Source organism: Sander lucioperca, chromosome 9 (assembly GCF_008315115.2).
Source record: "Sander lucioperca isolate FBNREF2018 chromosome 9, SLUC_FBN_1.2, whole genome shotgun sequence".
NCBI lineage: Eukaryota > Metazoa > Chordata > Actinopteri > Perciformes > Percidae > Sander > Sander lucioperca.
In genome coordinates this window covers 27,579,924-27,596,529 of record NC_050181.1, presented here as the reverse complement: position 1 = coordinate 27,596,529, position 16,606 = coordinate 27,579,924, and the positions used below count along the sequence as shown (strand labels likewise).

Genomic DNA, 16,606 nt, shown 5'->3' with positions numbered 1-16,606 from the left:
TTGTGAACACTTCCCTCCCCTGTCTTACTTGTCCATAAGGAATAAAATCTAGTTTCAACATAACAAAAATAACCTACCTCTGAACCCACACTGTGAGATTTTATTACCACTGTCTACAGAACCAAGCAAGCACATACCTGCAGTAAAGAGGGCTGCATGAGAGGTGTGCTGTGCTAATTCTGCGAACAAGCAATTTTCACAATCCATGTTTCCTTCTAAACAGTTTGTTACAAAAAGCACAACATTGTTCAGTCTAGCTAACGTGCTGAAACAAGCCTTTTGGCTTCCTGAATTGAATTCCTCCACAGACATAACATGTAATATCCAGAGTGAATGTGGGTATTATTTTGTATATAACTCTGGTTTTCTTATTAAAAGAATAGTTCGACATTTTGGGAAATGCTCTATTTACATACTATATCTGCCTTTTTGCCAAGAGTTAGAGGAGAAGTTAGAGGATTGATATAACTCTCATGTCTGTACGTTCATGTCTGTATGTCTGTGTCTGTAAATATGAAGCCAATGCCAGCAGTCGGTTAGCTTAGCTTAGCACAAAAACAGCTAGCTTGGCCCTGTCATATATTTTCTGTTTATTTACTACTAAAATACATCATTTTACACACTTTTTTTTGTACGGATTAAACAGAAAATGTTGAACTACTGTATTCCATTAAGAGACATTGCTTGTAAACTATAAATAAATGCAGGCATGTATTTAGGGATGGGGATTAATGATGTGAGTGGAGAACAAAAACACATGTAGCGTGAGTAGTACAAAAACAGTATTGAGATTGGACCCAGCTCCACTGTCAGCTCATTAAAAACAGTTGTGAAACCAAGTTGCTGTCTGCTATCTGCTTCCATCTGATCCTCTTTAACTAAAACTGCGAGGATGTACTCAGGGAATTTTTCTAATTTCATGCTCCTGTTCCCATTTTAGGGAATTAAAAGAAAATTTCTCAAGGCAGCAAACAACTTAACACATTCATTTAACCTCAATCACACAGTCAATAAAACTAAGTCCAAAAGTAAAGAAGAACCACGCTGGAATGAAAAAAAGCAACTAGTGTGCAGAATAAGTACTGAAACTATTGGCAAACTTTCCCCCAATCCCCCTGAGTAAATCAAAAAGGCATAGCGGATTAGAACACTGTCTCAAAGCTCCTATTGACCTAGAAGTATGTGCGTTCATCACCACTAAATCAGGAAGCATGTGTGTATTTTATTGTGTGTGTGTGTGTTTGTGTGTGTGTGTGTGTGTGTGTGTGTGTGTGTGTGTGTGTGTGTGTGTGTGTTTTTTAAGTGTGTGTCTGTGCATAAGAGTGATTAAGCTCCAATCATATCGGTGCCCCTAATCCCTTTACATGGGCCTTCATTTTTGAGACCGAAAGCTCAACATCCGTCTCAGTGGAAGATCCTCATAGTGAAATCTATGCATTCCAGTGTTAATCTTATGCACGGAATATACATTACAGATCAAATTAGAGCGTCAAGCACTGACAGGCAGGTGGGATGTAGAGGAGGAGGAGTGAGTGAGTGAATGAAAGAAAGAAAGAAAGAAAGAAAGAAGAAACACTGTGAGAGGGAGCAGCCTCTGCCCAAATGGCAAACTGCCTGATCATCTGGTGTGACACACACACACACACACACACACACACACACACACACACACACACACACACACACACACACACACACACACACATACACATACACACACACACACACACACACACACACACACACACTGCTTTCAAGTCAGGACTTCCACTGGGCACAAATTCATCTGGAAATGATTTTGCCAGGTACTGAGAGTTGGTAGAAGTTATTTTTTTCTATCTCACATAAACACACACACACACACACACACACACACACACACCCCTCATCTTATCTCCAATAAGCAGATGTGCATGTTCCACATCTCTTCATGTCAATCTCATACACCCTGACAAAGTGACATGTTGTGCGTGTGTTTGTGTGAGAGAGAGAGTCAGAGAGAGAATGAAAGAGAGTCAGAGAGAGAAGGAGAGAACGAGTCAGAGAAAGAGGGAGAGGAAGAGTCAGAGAGAGAGAAAGACCTACCCAACAACCCAGCATTCACCAAAGCCTCTTACACAGACCACAGCACTTCAAACCGCCTTCCCACAAACACACACACACACACACACACACACACACACACACACATTCATCAAATAATAGATTGTATTTTCCCCATCTCCAATACCTCTCACATTTTGATTGTACCTCCATGGCTTGAAAGGCCTCACACACAAACAAACACACACACACATGCACACGCGTGCGCGCGCGCACACACACACACACACACACACACACACACACACACACACACACGCCCACACTGACTGCCAGAAAGCACTTGAACCGAGCAGACCAACTATAAGGAACACATTTCCATAATCACTATTCCATTCTGTGCCTGGGCTCCTGCACTTGGTCTCTCATTTATATTTCCCTCTTACATCTAAAAATGATAATTAGAAAATAAACACAAGGAAGGACAGGACAAGATGCAAAAGTTTTGAAATTAACTTAACTAATTTTAAAAATAAATGTTTTCCCCTTTCTAACATAAAGAGAGATGCAGGATACTTGTGGTGGGTGTTTTATGTGCTTGTTTATGTCTTTGCAGATGTAGCAGATGCTCAAGACCTCATTATGTATACGTTTTTTGTGATCCTGAATGATTATTATTGTTATTATGCGTATTTATTATTCAATTATATCCTCAATCAACTGATTTCTCATTTGGTCTATAAAATGCCAGAGCAACAATGTTTAACAACAGTCAAAACCACAAAAATATTATTTATTTATTTATTTATGTATTATCCACTAGGCCTATATGGAGTTAACTGTGATGTAGCCTAAGACAAGGAAAGCAACATCTAATCTGAGAAGCTGGAACAAGAGAATGAATATGAATGAATATAAATCAACTAAATGATTAATCGTTTCAGTTATTCAATAACAACAACAATAACACATGGCATACTTTACCTTCAGTCTAATGCATCAACAGTTCAGGTCTTTGGACATACCTTTAAAAATTACTGTAATTATTGTATTGAGTGATAAATCTTACCAATATACAATCTTTGGCTTTATGCGCCACTGCCATTGGCCACTGCGCAGTAAGCGAGCTCGTGACTATTCATTTACAGCTAGTTAGCCACTGTTAGCGTGCTAGCTAGGAAACTGTTAAGTTAGCTATTTATCTCACGTTAGTTAGCAGTTAGCGTAACGGTTTTTTTTTTACTGCGTTTATAAAACTATTCCAGAAGCCAGCTAAGGAGGAGAAACTTAACCTAGCTAAGGTAACGTTAACGTTCAAAGTTAGCTAACGTTAGCTGTTAGCTAATGTTTGCTAAACTCAGCTAACATCTGATGATGTTGATCTAATCTAGTCGGACTGTACGTAATATTTAGCTTTTATCAACAATAGAGTTAGAAGTATTTGCTGACACTAGTCAGAATAATTCAATTCTGAAAGGTCCTTGTCCGCTTTACTATAAGAGTTACCTCTTGTTACCTCTCTTGTTTTCATCCATTCCATCCACACTGTCAGTAGGCCTACGCTTTGTCAACTTTCATTGAACTTCATTTTGATGCTTATACATGTAGCATTTGTCAAACATGGTCCATTAAACACACACAGAACACACACACACACACACACACACACACACACACACACACACACACACACACACGTGCTTTACTGTACAGTGTTGTGTAGTATAAGGACATTTAGAAAAATCCCATTGCCCATGTGTTAGAAATTCAGCTGAACAAACACAAACAAACAAACAAACAAACAGAAGTTATGTTATTTAGGTGAATTGACTGAATCTGTTTGGGATTATTTATGCCAGAGGGGTCCAAGAGATGATGCAAGATCAAAGGTGTGAGGATGAAATATGTGTGATCTGGGCTGGGGACAGAATTTATGCTTAGAAAAGGAAAAGTGAGTCAGAGAAAGATAAGAAAGGTAGAGGATCAAACGGCACACATACTTTCAAACAAAGAGCTCCTAGCCCTTCTCTGTGAAGATCATAACAGAGCAGGGTTTCAGGACAGTGGATTTAAGAGTTAAATTTGCTCTTTAAGAGAGAGAGCAGTCCAAGCCTTCAGGTGTTTTCCATAAGACAAGTTATTTCTGCCTATATTTTGAGTTTAAAGTAAATCATGCTGTTAGTGTCTCACTCTTAACTACTACTGTTATTTTCATTATCGATTAATCTGCTGATTATTTACTAGAATAATCGCTTCATTGTTTGGTCTATAAAATGTCAGAAAATAGTGAAACATGTTTATCCCAGTTCCTCAAAGTCCAACGTGATGTCTTTAAATGTCTTGTTTTGTCAGTTTATTATGATATAAAACAGAGAAAAGCAGGAAATCTCCGTAAATTGAGAAGCTGAAAACAGCATTTTCTGCCATTTTTACAATTCTAATTTTAATCAATTATCAAAATAGTTGGTGCTTATTATTCCGTCGATCGACTAATCGATTAGTAGACTAATCGTTGCAGCTGTACTTTAACCAACAGTGATTTTAAAAATGATTTAAAAAAAAAGGCAAATCCTCATATTAGAGAAAGAACAGTCAGTGAATGTTTGATTTTTCTGGTTAAAAAGTGAACCAAACTATTCATTTATTAAATGCTTTGTTCTGTCGATCGACTAATTGCTTATCTGTATACTCGCTGGTCTGCTTATATCAATTGGTTCTCAACGCAACTTGTGAAATGACAAAAGCACCCCAAAACCTTTACGCCTGTGGAAACTGTAGAGTAATATGTTGCCTTATTTTTCTATTTCAACTGTTTCCTCCCACTCTGTGTTCTCCCCTACCAAGGTATGGAAATGAAATGACTAAGTGTACTGATGTGTGTCAGAACAGGGCGTCATTGATGTTGCTCAATAAGGGGTTCTCTTCAGTAATGATGATGCTGGTGATCAGACACAAAAAGACAGATTCACACACAGACATCCATTCCATAATGACAGGGAGATGGCATGGTTGACTCTTTGAAATGTGAGGGGTTTTCCTCTCTCCGTCCCTCTGGCCACATCCTCCATGTTTCATGACTGACTTGCCTTTTGACAGCCACACAGATGGGCCCTTTCCATCTGATGATACTTGTGAAGCTGTAAAAAGGGGGAAAAAAAGATGTTTTGTCCTGATACGTGGATTAGGTTAAGGGTTTATTTAAGACATGTCTATTAAAAGCTGAATTTGAGAACTACATTTAGATTTGTGTGAAATGATTTTTATTCACTGAGCTACTGAGTGAGCCCAGTGCTCTGTATATGCTCCATTCTGTCCATTTTGTGTTACTTTCTGTTGCTGTGATGACCCATTTTCCCCACAGGAATCATTAGACTTTCTATTTTTGTTGTACTCTAATCATTGCATCATCACAGTGTAGGACGTTTCACAGCACTGCTACCAGTGTTCATCATTCAGCTGCAATGTCCTTAAGAGTTCAGATGGTTGTTAATTATGAACAACAAGTTAGCAATCTTCATTCATTCACCACAAAGTGAGGACCTTCTGTACATAATTAGGGTACATGACTACTTGAGGGAGAATTTGCAACCCGGGATGGCAAATTGTGTTGTCTGCTTTGCATATGCCTTATGGCATAGTTCCACCAGAACTTTCTGGCCTCCAAACGGATTCTCAGGCTAATGTTGAGCCATTAAACTGCTGCCTTTGAGTCATAATTGCACAAAACCTACTTAAGTAGTCACTTCTTCACATTAGCCTCTTCAGAAGTCAGGAAAAGCCCCTAAGTTATGTGAAAACAACCATTTATAACCTAGAATCTTCATAATCATCCATGTTCATCATAGCCTATTTATTCATGTTCTATTTACAGTGGTGCTTACTGCTCATGATTATGACTACAGCTGATTATCATTTTGGCAATGGTGTGTTATGATGTCTATGTTTTTTGGTCATTTTGGTAATTACCTGGCCTCCTAGATTTGATAGATTTGCTTGCTTACTCAGGTTTTTAGATATTTGTGCATGTATTTGAAGGGGTGAGAGGGGTGCTGCTGTTTTACATACAATATTAGGACTTTATGTCAAGTACAGCACGAAACATGCCATGTGAAAGGTAACCTCAAATTCAGAATATACATCGTTTTTTCATTGGGATGAAATGTTCCATCAGAACATTCCATTTTCTTTGTTAATGAACACTGTAGTATTCTGTGTTTGTGTCTTTTAGATGTCCATGGACAACAGAAAGAGGCCAACGGCTTCCTCCAACTCTGGCAACTCAGTTTACTGGTCCTCCTCGTTCCCGCGGCAACCAGCCAGGGTCCTGATCGTGGAGGCACTGCCACCGTGGTGGTCAGAGACCTGTACGGTGCTCTGTGATGCTCTGGAGAACTTCCTGTCCCTGGCCTGTAGTCTGGACGGACCCTGTAGGATACCACTGCTCAGTCTGTACGTCATCAGCAGGCAGCAGGAATGTCTACTGCCATTTGTGGTAAGTTAGATGAAGGCAACGTGTTGTTCTAGTTCCTCCTCTCTCACCCCCCTCTTCCCTTTTTTGTGTTCTGTCACCCACATTAGGGGCTTTCCGACCGGAGGGATTTTTGCAGTTCTTAGAACTAAACGTTCCTAGAACACTTTTTTCCAACAGGAAAAAATTGGGGACTTTTAACTTCCTCTGGCCGCAGTAGCGTACTTTTTTAGCTCCTACTTCAGAGCAGGGTCTTTTCCCTTTTCCCTTTTCCCAGGTGTACTTGATTGATTGAACTTATAAGTCACGCCCGCTGCAAACTCGGAACTTGCAGACAGAGCAACAACCAACAACGGGAGATTTTTAACAATTTTCACCATCTTATTCATCTTTAAATTCACTTCTGACAACGTTTTAGGCGAGAAGCTAACTGTTTAGATTTTGAATATAGGCAGTCTTGCGAAAATTGATGCCGAATTGACAATTTGCTTCAAAGTTCTCGGAGTTGAGAAGCTCCATGAAGTGAGGCGACAGCCAGCAAGCGCCTGCCCCGGCCTCTAGCTCGTCGCTCGGCCAGTCATGCTCAGACACCTCGCGGTAAGCTGGAGGTCTCTCAGACCGCTCTCATAAATAAGAGGCTTTTATTTTGCCGTTGACGGTTCGTTTGTTTAAATATCACAACACATGTCCGTCATAAGATTAACAGGAACCTGTGGTTAACTGTCTTTTTGGAGTTAAACTCCACAAGCGTATCCTGCGGCCGCCACACACACACACACACACACACACACACGTCCACAGCGCAGCAGGCAGAGGCGGGGTCTGTTCGAGTATAATAAAGCCCCGTCTGTGTTGAGCAAAACATTACGTGAATTACTATGAGAATGGACGGAATGCGGAACTCGGAAAAGTGGACTGATGCGGAGGTGCAGGCACTGCTGGCCATGTACGGCCTCCTCCATGCTGCTTTGTTGTTGTATGTGGCGCTAAGGTCTAGTGACGATGCTATAAAGACCGTTGCCGTGCTTGCGTCGCTCCCTTACCCCTCCTACCAGTCCCTATGGCCACTTGGCCAGTGGGAATGCAAATGGGAAAAAAGATTTTGGGGGAGAGTAGTTCTTAGAACTGCTTAGAAGTGTACTTTTCCTCTAAAAAGTACAAGTACTATCCGGTCGGAAAGCACCTATGATCTCACTTTTATTCCCTTTTCTTCTGTCCCTCTGTATTTTCAGCAGGTTCGTGGTAACCTGGCCAGGCTGCGTTCCTGTGTCGAGGAGCTGAGGACTATTCCAGGTGAAGGTTGTATCAGAGGAGCAGCCAGAGGAGGCGAGCTGCTGCGTCAGGCAGTGCTTGACAGTCTGCAGCAGTTTAAACAGTACATCAGACATATCAGTACTGACAAGCAGGCCAGCAACAACATATCTGTGGAGGTGAGCATAGAAAGACCTTCTTTTTGCACAACCAGCTCAACAAGAAAAACATTTATTTTTTACAATCACACGTAAACGCACAAAAAAGGCCTTGGTATTGGTCATTAAGCTGCTGTCACCCTGAGGCATCATTTTAATACGCTTTTTAGAAAGATCTCAGGTTCAAAAATTAGCCTATCACAGATAGGCGTAATACTCCAAACTAAATCGGTGTATTTCTATTTATTTTTGTTTTTGAATACAGCAAATGTCATTCACTTAGTGTGACTCGTGAGGTCTGTTTATTTCACAGCACAGTTTTTTTAGGACTAGTATCTTTGTATAGTGTAGTAATCCATCTGAGAGCATCACTCAACCCATCTTCTGTAAATAAAAGTTGGAGATGCTGGGGATTGAACCCAGGACCTCATACATGCGAAGCACACGCTCTACCACTGAGCTACATCCCCATGTTGCTTTACCACAAACCTCAATGCTTCTGACAGAAGTTGGGGCCACAATAAGCCAGTTTTAAAAATTAGCATGTGTATGAAATTGATCTGACTTAGAATAGTGTCATTAGCGCAGTGTTCAATTTATGTTAATGTGACGAAGCTTCACATTTTTAAGTGATGCTGAGCTTTAACGATGACCACTGCCAGTGATTAACCTCTGAACCCTTTGTTCTCTTCTCAGACAAATGGGCGAGCATGACAATGGCTGTTCTGCTTCATAGCCTATATTGACATTAAAAATGAACGATCACAGAGAGTATTACAAGTGACAACAAGTAGTTTCCTTAACTTTAGTAACACAAAGCTTTGGACCATGACTTAACAGGCTTACATCTTCACCTGTTTCCCCCATCCACACCAAATTGCAAGGCCAGCATTTTTAGTTGATCCACTGTAGCACTCATGAAAAGCTCAATTTTCATGTGTGAAATAGGGGATGGAGGGTCGAGCAGAGAAAAAAAGAGGCGTTATCAAATGTAGCCATCTTAGTGTAGTGTAAGTGTACGTAGTAGTCTTTAGTTGATGTGACGAAGCTTTACATGAAAATATGGCTTTAACAACCATCATTCCAGTGGTCAGCCTCTTCCTTATAAAGGAAAGACATGGAGATGCTGGGGATTGAACCCAGGACCTCATACATGCGAAGCATGCGCTCTACCACTGAGCTACATCCCCACTTTCAATCCTCTTGCTGCTCCAGAGAAATAGCAGACGAAACAAATGTTTTGTGCAGGGTTATTGTATAACAAGTCATTTCTACTAAATGTTTTTCTGCTTCTGTCTCTCTACATCCATTATGAAGGAGCGTCTCTTCAGCTGCAGAATGAATAGACCCCTTTTGATATTCAAGCTTTGTACTTCCTGCTAATGTAGGGAAAATGCTCCACTTATATCTTTTAAATGAGGGCTCTTCAGGTCCAGTTTAGTGTATTTAGCAGCTGCAATAACATATTGAATTAGACATTTAGTTTGCATTTTTACAAGCTTAATAAATTCTCTGTTGACAGTCCACTTTAGTGGCTAAAATATATTAGATAGTCCACTTAAAATTACCTCATGTTCATTTTTAAATGCAGAAAATGGGCTCTATTTATCTGCTGCGGAGCCATCTGTGAGTGAGTTAAAAAATAACATCAGTAAAGCTTCAATAGTTGTGAGTGCCTTCCTGCTAGAATATCCGCTCCGATCAGCTATCATATTTAAGTGGCAAATCCTGTGAGTGCACAAAGTATTTAAAGCTATAATGTGTAGTTTCTATCTCCCCCATGAGGAATTCTTAAGTAATGACAACAAAACTGTCGATGCGTCCACATGATACTAGCCTTCCGTGATTGCACTCAGCCCCCACCCCTCCCCTACACAGTTGCTAGTAGCCAAGGAGGACACGGAGGATTAAAAAAACATGGACTCTTCAGAAGAGGTCATTATCTTCACTAGAGTTTCTGTGCGCGAAAGTCACCGGACGACACAATCTTCTGAACATAGCCATACTGAGAAATACAGAGAGAGTTGTGTGGAGCTGATAGTCTTAATGTAAAGGACGTTCATTATTATAAAAAAAGTTACGCACTAAAGCTTTAAACCGCTTTCCTTTGTGAGATGCACCCACTTTTGTACAGAAATAAATTAAAATGTTTTTAATTTGTTTAATTTGTTTCCACTTACTTTTAATGATTAAAGTGGATGGAATTGTTGACATCCATATAAAGTCATAGATATCACTTGGATGCAGCACATTTACTAGAACTATGAATTCCTATTTGTGTTATGTTATGCAAAGCCAGCTTTGGCAATATTCCGTACATGTTCCAGGCTCAAACCTTGAGACACAAATACAACATTTTAGATTGCAGCGAATGAGAGTTTAGGGGAATAGTAATAATACTGAAAACTGTTAAAGTTAACAAGTTAATTGTTGGACATATGGGGAACCAACTGAGAGATGAGCCAGTCACTGTCTTTCTTGATACATTTGAACAACATGTCCTCTGGATGCAAGCCTCTGGGTTGTTGACGAGGATTTCTCAAATCCAACCAGCATTATTAGAAAACTCTGGACAGATGATTACACTAAGACCCAGTGTTTCCGACAGCAGCAGATATGAATAGCACCATTAGGAGACAGCGAGACACTAAGCAGAGACATGGCCCTCTGTGTGTGTGTGTGTGTGTGTGTGTGTGTGTGTGCCTTCTTCTGTGATGCTTCAGATGCAGCAGATTCTACTTTTGGCTAAACAGCAGAGAGCAGAACCCATCAACAATCCCATAATAATCATCATTTACTGCAACTGTTAATGGGATTCAGTCGGATGCTCAACATTAGTCTAACATTAGTTTATCTGTGTTCCCCCCATTAGGCATATACATGCCACAGAAAACTAATTTCATCTCTTTCCATCATCAGACATAGTTATCAAAAATAATTAATTAGTGACACTCCCAATTTCCACTGGATGCAGAACGGATGCGGAACGGCGGCGGAGTCATTAGGTTTCCATTAAAGTCAATGAGTGTATTTCCACTGACTGCAGAAACAAAATAAACATCCGGTTAATTTTCAAAATAAAATACACCATACTCACGGCGGATCATATTTCCCTGCACTACACCTTGAAAACACAGCACAGAGTTGTTTCCCCTCTACTCCCCTGAATGGAAACAAACTGTTGTTGGTTTTGTGGTTCTATTCTTCGTGAATTCGCGAGATCTTGTGGGTCCTCGTGACTACAGCTGTCAGTCATGGCCGCAGCCGTGCCGCAACAAATCCGGACCTAGTGGGTATTGACGAACGGCGGAGCATGCAGCCGTTCCGCAGCGGAGCCGTTCCGCAGCGGAGCCGGTCCACAGACGTTCCGCATTCAATGGAAATCCGGAGACAGACATTTTCCGGTGCATAACCAGTCGTTTTGTTCATTCCTTATGCCATGACGTGTGAGATAATGATAGCTCAGTTACAGGAAACATTAAAATAAATTACAGATCATAGGGCAAGATGGCAGTTAAAGCTGTGCTTTTTTCTCTCATGAAAACATCGTTTCACAGTACGTGTAAGTTAGAGTTGTGTCTTTATACCATATGCCACTTTTCAGTTAGGGTGGGAGTCTGCTTTCCTGGGACAGCGGTTCTGTCATGTTTTTTAATTTAGTAACTTAATGTAATTTACTGTATGTCATGTCCTTTAAGTACAACAGAAACACAACAGTCAGACCCAAGGAATGCTTTGCTGTGGTGATGTTGTGGATAGATATGACAACTTGAAGCACAAACTTGATCTTTCATAACGCAGCCAGCTGTTACAATTCAGAAGTGAGCTTTTGGTAAAGAGTTGTGGGGAGGAACAGCTATGTGGTCCCAATAATAGTCAAATTAAAACTGATTGAGGTTTTTCCACTGTTGTGAGGAAGCAGCAACAGTGTCGGTTACCCTAGTTGTTTTTTTTTTCTCCTCTTCAATCTAGTGGGAGTAGAGGCCATCTAAATTAAATCTTATCAGTCTGCTGAGGAATTTTTCCATTTTTACTCTTGCTTTATTCACAGGTTACTGTGGTGACCAGCCAACCAGGACGGGGAATCGTTCGCCAGTTGGAGACGGGGCTCAAAGATGCTGACCTGGTGTCACTGAAGCGTCTCCTGGTAGTGCAGATCTATAGTGCGGCAGACTGGGGACAGGAAAACCACTCACCTGAAGCCACACACACAGAGGCTGAAGGTACATGCAGACACACAAATACACACACACACACACACACACACACACACACAGTGGAACAACTTGAAGGAGGTCTGCTATCTACTTTCTTTACTCCCCCTCACTTTCTACATACTTTACCCCTGCACTTTCTTAATCATCTTCAGAGTTTTGTAGCATTGACCCATTTATTGCGCTACACTGTTTGTTACATATCTACAGTCAACACTCGAGATGCGTGTCACAATTTATAGAACTTGGCTACAACCCAAACATTTTCCAATCCTCTCAGGAAGACTAATTTCATAATGATATGTCATTCTTTGTAATTACATGAAGGTTTAAGTTGTGTGGTCTGAATAAGTAGAGAGTGCAGTGAGGACTGGATAGAAATGAAGGGGAGACAGAGAGAAATAGAAAGTGAGAGAAAAACATACAGCAAGGAGGGAGGAGAGAGAAAATGAGAGCAAGTGTAAGAGACAGGGTGTGGTAAAGACAGGCAGTGAAGTCTTTCTTGTGAAAATATTTCTGCACCATCTGAAATATTCATTTCATGGTGATAAACAGTTGTCTGTATGACTGACTGCAACTTTGTTTTCTCAGAAGTGTTTGAGGTGCTGGAAACAGGATACTGATGATGATGTGAGTTTGAACTCACCTGACACAATTATGTCAGTTATGTAATCCCGCCTAGTTTGTTGTCATCACCCCCTCACATCATATCTAAAGTGAAATGTTATACATTTGCCCCAGTTCTCCCCATTAAACCAGCCTTGGTTACCCTTGGAGTCAATCTTGTTTTGGAGCAGCCTTTCAAAAACAGAGCTACTTGGCAAAATAAATCTGCTTTTAAATGGGGGTGCCATATGTGAATTGCACACATTAATAAAATCGTGGAGCTGTCAAAGACCACAGTAACCACTTTCCCACTACCGCGCCATTGTGAGCTAGGGCTATTTTTGGGCCAGTTGGTGTAAATGGCCTTGGTCCTCAAGCTGCAAAAACCAAAACCATTAGTGTTTCTACTATTGCGCCGATAGCCCCTGCAGTATTGCCCCAAAACCTGCTCATAACATGCCGCCTCGGTGTAAACGTCACCTATTCTGCCCATTTCACCTAAGTTGAAAGTGGGAAGTGGAAGCTCAAGTTGAGCTATCATGCGATATAAAGTCTGCATGCGAGGCACCAACGAGCTAACGTTACTGCAGAAGTTTGCTTGCTGTTGCTGACCTTTGCTTGGTTGAGTAATGGAGACTCAACGGTTATGCCGAAAAATGATGTTCCTTACAGCAGATGCAACTGGTAATTTTCTTATCATAATAAAATATCGTTGAATAAAAATATTCCTACATGTAAATGTAAAGTCCTGAGCTTTGTAGTGATATCGTTGATAAGCAAGCTAAGATGTAAATCTTGCTCTTTATTCTCAAGTGAACTAAATTAAATGGATAAATAAATGGATAAGAAATGACCACAAGGGTGTGGAGGACCTAGCTGTCTTAAAAGCAGATAGTGTCCAGTTTGATGTTGCTTTACCAGATAATTACAGGAATAAGAAAAGAATCTGTCACAAAATCATGTTCATATTTTCAGATATATGGAAAAATAACTTTTGTTAAACTGCTCATAACTCATGTCCATAGTGAGGTCATGCTATGTAATGGTAGGTTACAATGAGTCTTCATTTTAGTAACAAGACTAGACTAGTGTCCCTGCAGCAGCTCCTCTAGTACAAATTCCTTTGTATTTATTGTATTCATCGATTAATATGAGTGATGCTAATTCCTCTCACTCTCCAGTGTCTATTAAAAAAAGAAAATGTTTGGTATGTAGTTACCACAGTTTGATGATAGTGAAGCCTACACCCTTTTAGCTGGGGTGATGCCACTGGGACTAGATCACTGCGTTCCTCCACAGTGTCTAGAAGTGTTTACAGCACTGAGTGAAACATAATAGTCTTCAGCTGTCTGATACTACAGCCAACACTCTCTTCATTATGTCAACACCAGCGGTGCTACTAGACCACTGATGTCCCACATAAAGCTGCTTTATTGGAAATGGTTCTTTCCACAGTGGAGAAAACATGATGGCTGCTACCATGACATCTTCAAACGCATTGTGATTGGTCGCACAAGCATGTAGGTGGCTCAAGATCGTCTCTAGTGAATCAGTTTCACAAAAAAATGGTTTGAAAAAAAGTTTGAATTTTCATCTTCCTGTGTTTTCTGTCACCATCAGTATTCTCTTAAAAACAACTCAACAACTTTGTTTTAACTCAAATACTTGGAAACATGACAAACAACATAACAGCATTACACAGTTGATGACTCCTTTTTTTTCTTTTTTCGTTTGCTGTGATATCAACTGGCTTAGTAACATATACAGTATAACAAAACAAAAAATATATAACAAAACAAAAAATATAGGACCATTCAGTCTTTTTGTATGAAAACCAATCCTAAATGTACTCTGCCTGGTATTTCAGTCTGTGACATTACTCAGTAAAACCACCACCAAAGTTCTGTGAGAACATAGAAAAGAGAACAGGGTCAACGCTGCATCCAAGAGCTTCACTGACCTCAAGAGTTCATCTGGCTGAAAACTGAAGCAGGCTTAAATCAAAGATAAGAACTTTAGCTGTCTAGTCCGTGTGAATTCAACTCAGACTTGCAGGATGCTCGTAAAGCTCATGAAATTGGCTTTAAAAGTAGTTTTGTCACTGTTACCAACACCCCTGGTGAAAGTTTAAAAGGCTGTTTAATGTGTTAAAAAATAGTTCAGATACCTGCAGTTGCGGTGTATCCCACAAGGGTTACACACAAACTGCTGAGCTGCTCAGAAATGGCTGAATTGGGATCTAACAAGCAAATTGAACGACTGAATTGCCCATTGTTTATTTTCTCAGTTTATAAAGCACTTTGTAATTTTTGGTTTTGAAAAGAGATGTGTAACTAATATGCCAAATCTAATACACAAAAATGAAGGAAGCCACGTTTATTCTGGGAATACTCTGGAATCTGGGCGTGTTGTGGAATCTTAATAGTCTCCGTGTGTGTTTGATGCTGAGTAGGAATGCTGTGAGAGAAATTGCAGCAAATATGTCTCACTTGACACCAGACTATTTATTTAAGCTGTGTGTGTGTGTGTGTGTGTGTGTGTGTGTGTGTGTGTGTGTGTTCTTGTTTAACTATATTCGTGGGGTCCAAAAACCGGGAATACAGTATACTTGTGGGGTCTGGACAGCTTTGTGGGGCCAAAATGCTGGACCCCACAACTTTAAGAGCTGTTTGAGGGTTAAGACTTGGTTTTAGGATTAGGGTTAGAATTAGGTTATGGTTAGGGTTAGGGTTAAGGTTAAGCATTTAGTTGTCAGAATCAGAATCAGAATCAGAAAGGGCTTTATTGCCAAGTACGTTGCACATACGAGGAATTTGTCATGGTGTTGTTGGAGCATGTCACACATTCAAATATAAGAAGGATAAAAAGAATATAAACAATATAAGTATAAACATATACACACAGTATGTATTAATAACGATAAAATAAATTTAAATAAATAGTAAAATAAGTTAAACAGTAGTAAATAGGAACGCTACAGCAGAGTAGGTACAGTGGCATGAGGAGCCAGAGGAGAAGTATGGAGAGAGTCAGGATGGATTCCGGGCCTTGTTTAGAAGGCTAGTGGCGGAGGGGAAAAAACTGTTTATGTAGCGTGAGGTTTTGGTCCTGATGGACCTCAGCCTCCTGCCAGAGGGGAGTGGCTCAAAGAGCTTGTGTCCGGGGTGGGAGGGGTCAGCCACAATCTTTCCAGCACGCTTTAGAGTCCTGGTGGCGTATAGGTCCTGGAGCGGCGGCAGATTGCAGCCAATCACCTTCTCAGCTGACCGAATGACACGCTGCAGCCTGCCCTTGTCCTTGGCAGTGGCAGCAGCGTACCAGATGGTGACGGAGGATGTGAGGATGGACTCAATGATGGCTGTGTAGAAGTGCACCATCATTGTCTTTGGCAGGTTGAATTTCTTCAGCTGCCGCAGGAAGTACATCCTCTGTTGTGCTTTCTTGACGAGGGAGCTGATGTTCAGCTCCCACTTGAGGTCCTGGGAGATGGTAGTTCCCAGGAAGCGGAAAGACTCCACAGTGTCAATTGCAGAGCCACAGAGGGTGATGGGGGCAGGTGGGGCTGGGTTCTTTCTGAAGTCCACAACCATCTCCACTGTCTTTAGAGCGTTGAGCTCTAGATTGTTTTGGTTGCACCAGGTCACCAGGTGGTCAGCCTCCCACCTGTAGGCGGACTCGCCTCCATCAGAGATGAGTCCGATGAGGGAGGTGTCGTCCGCAAACTTCAGAAGCTTGACGGACTGGTGACTGGAGGTGCAGCTGTTGGTGTACAGGGAGAAGAGCAGAGGAGAAAGAACGCAGCCCTGGGGGGATCCGGTGCTGATGGTCTGTGAGTCGGAGACGTGTTTCCCCAGCTTCACATGCTG

General features: G+C 41.0%; 1 protein-coding gene and 2 non-coding genes across 5 annotated transcripts in view; 1 reads left to right on the top strand and 2 right to left on the bottom strand.

Moving 5' to 3' along the window:
- The first annotated feature begins 3,121 nt into the window (after positions 1 to 3,121).
- Positions 3,122 to 16,606, top strand: part of LOC116042382 (meiosis 1 associated protein) — a 44,959-nt gene continuing 31,474 nt past the window's right edge. The window contains exons 1-4 of one of the 3 annotated variants that reach the window (XM_036005730.1): positions 3,122 to 3,349; positions 6,272 to 6,535; positions 7,744 to 7,941; positions 11,972 to 12,143. In XM_036005730.1, the coding sequence (XP_035861623.1) occupies positions 6,272 to 6,535; positions 7,744 to 7,941; positions 11,972 to 12,143 (634 nt within the window). In that variant the 5' untranslated portion in view covers positions 3,122 to 3,349. The remainder of the gene's footprint in view (positions 3,350 to 6,271; positions 6,536 to 7,743; positions 7,942 to 11,971; positions 12,144 to 16,606) is intronic. The other 2 variants (XM_031288559.2, XM_031288558.2) reach the window with 2 other exon arrangements.
- On the bottom strand, positions 8,319 to 8,390 carry trnaa-cgc. The gene has a single exon. It is a non-coding gene; the product is annotated as a tRNA-Ala (tRNA).
- On the bottom strand, positions 9,039 to 9,110 carry trnaa-cgc. The gene has a single exon. It is a non-coding gene; the product is annotated as a tRNA-Ala (tRNA).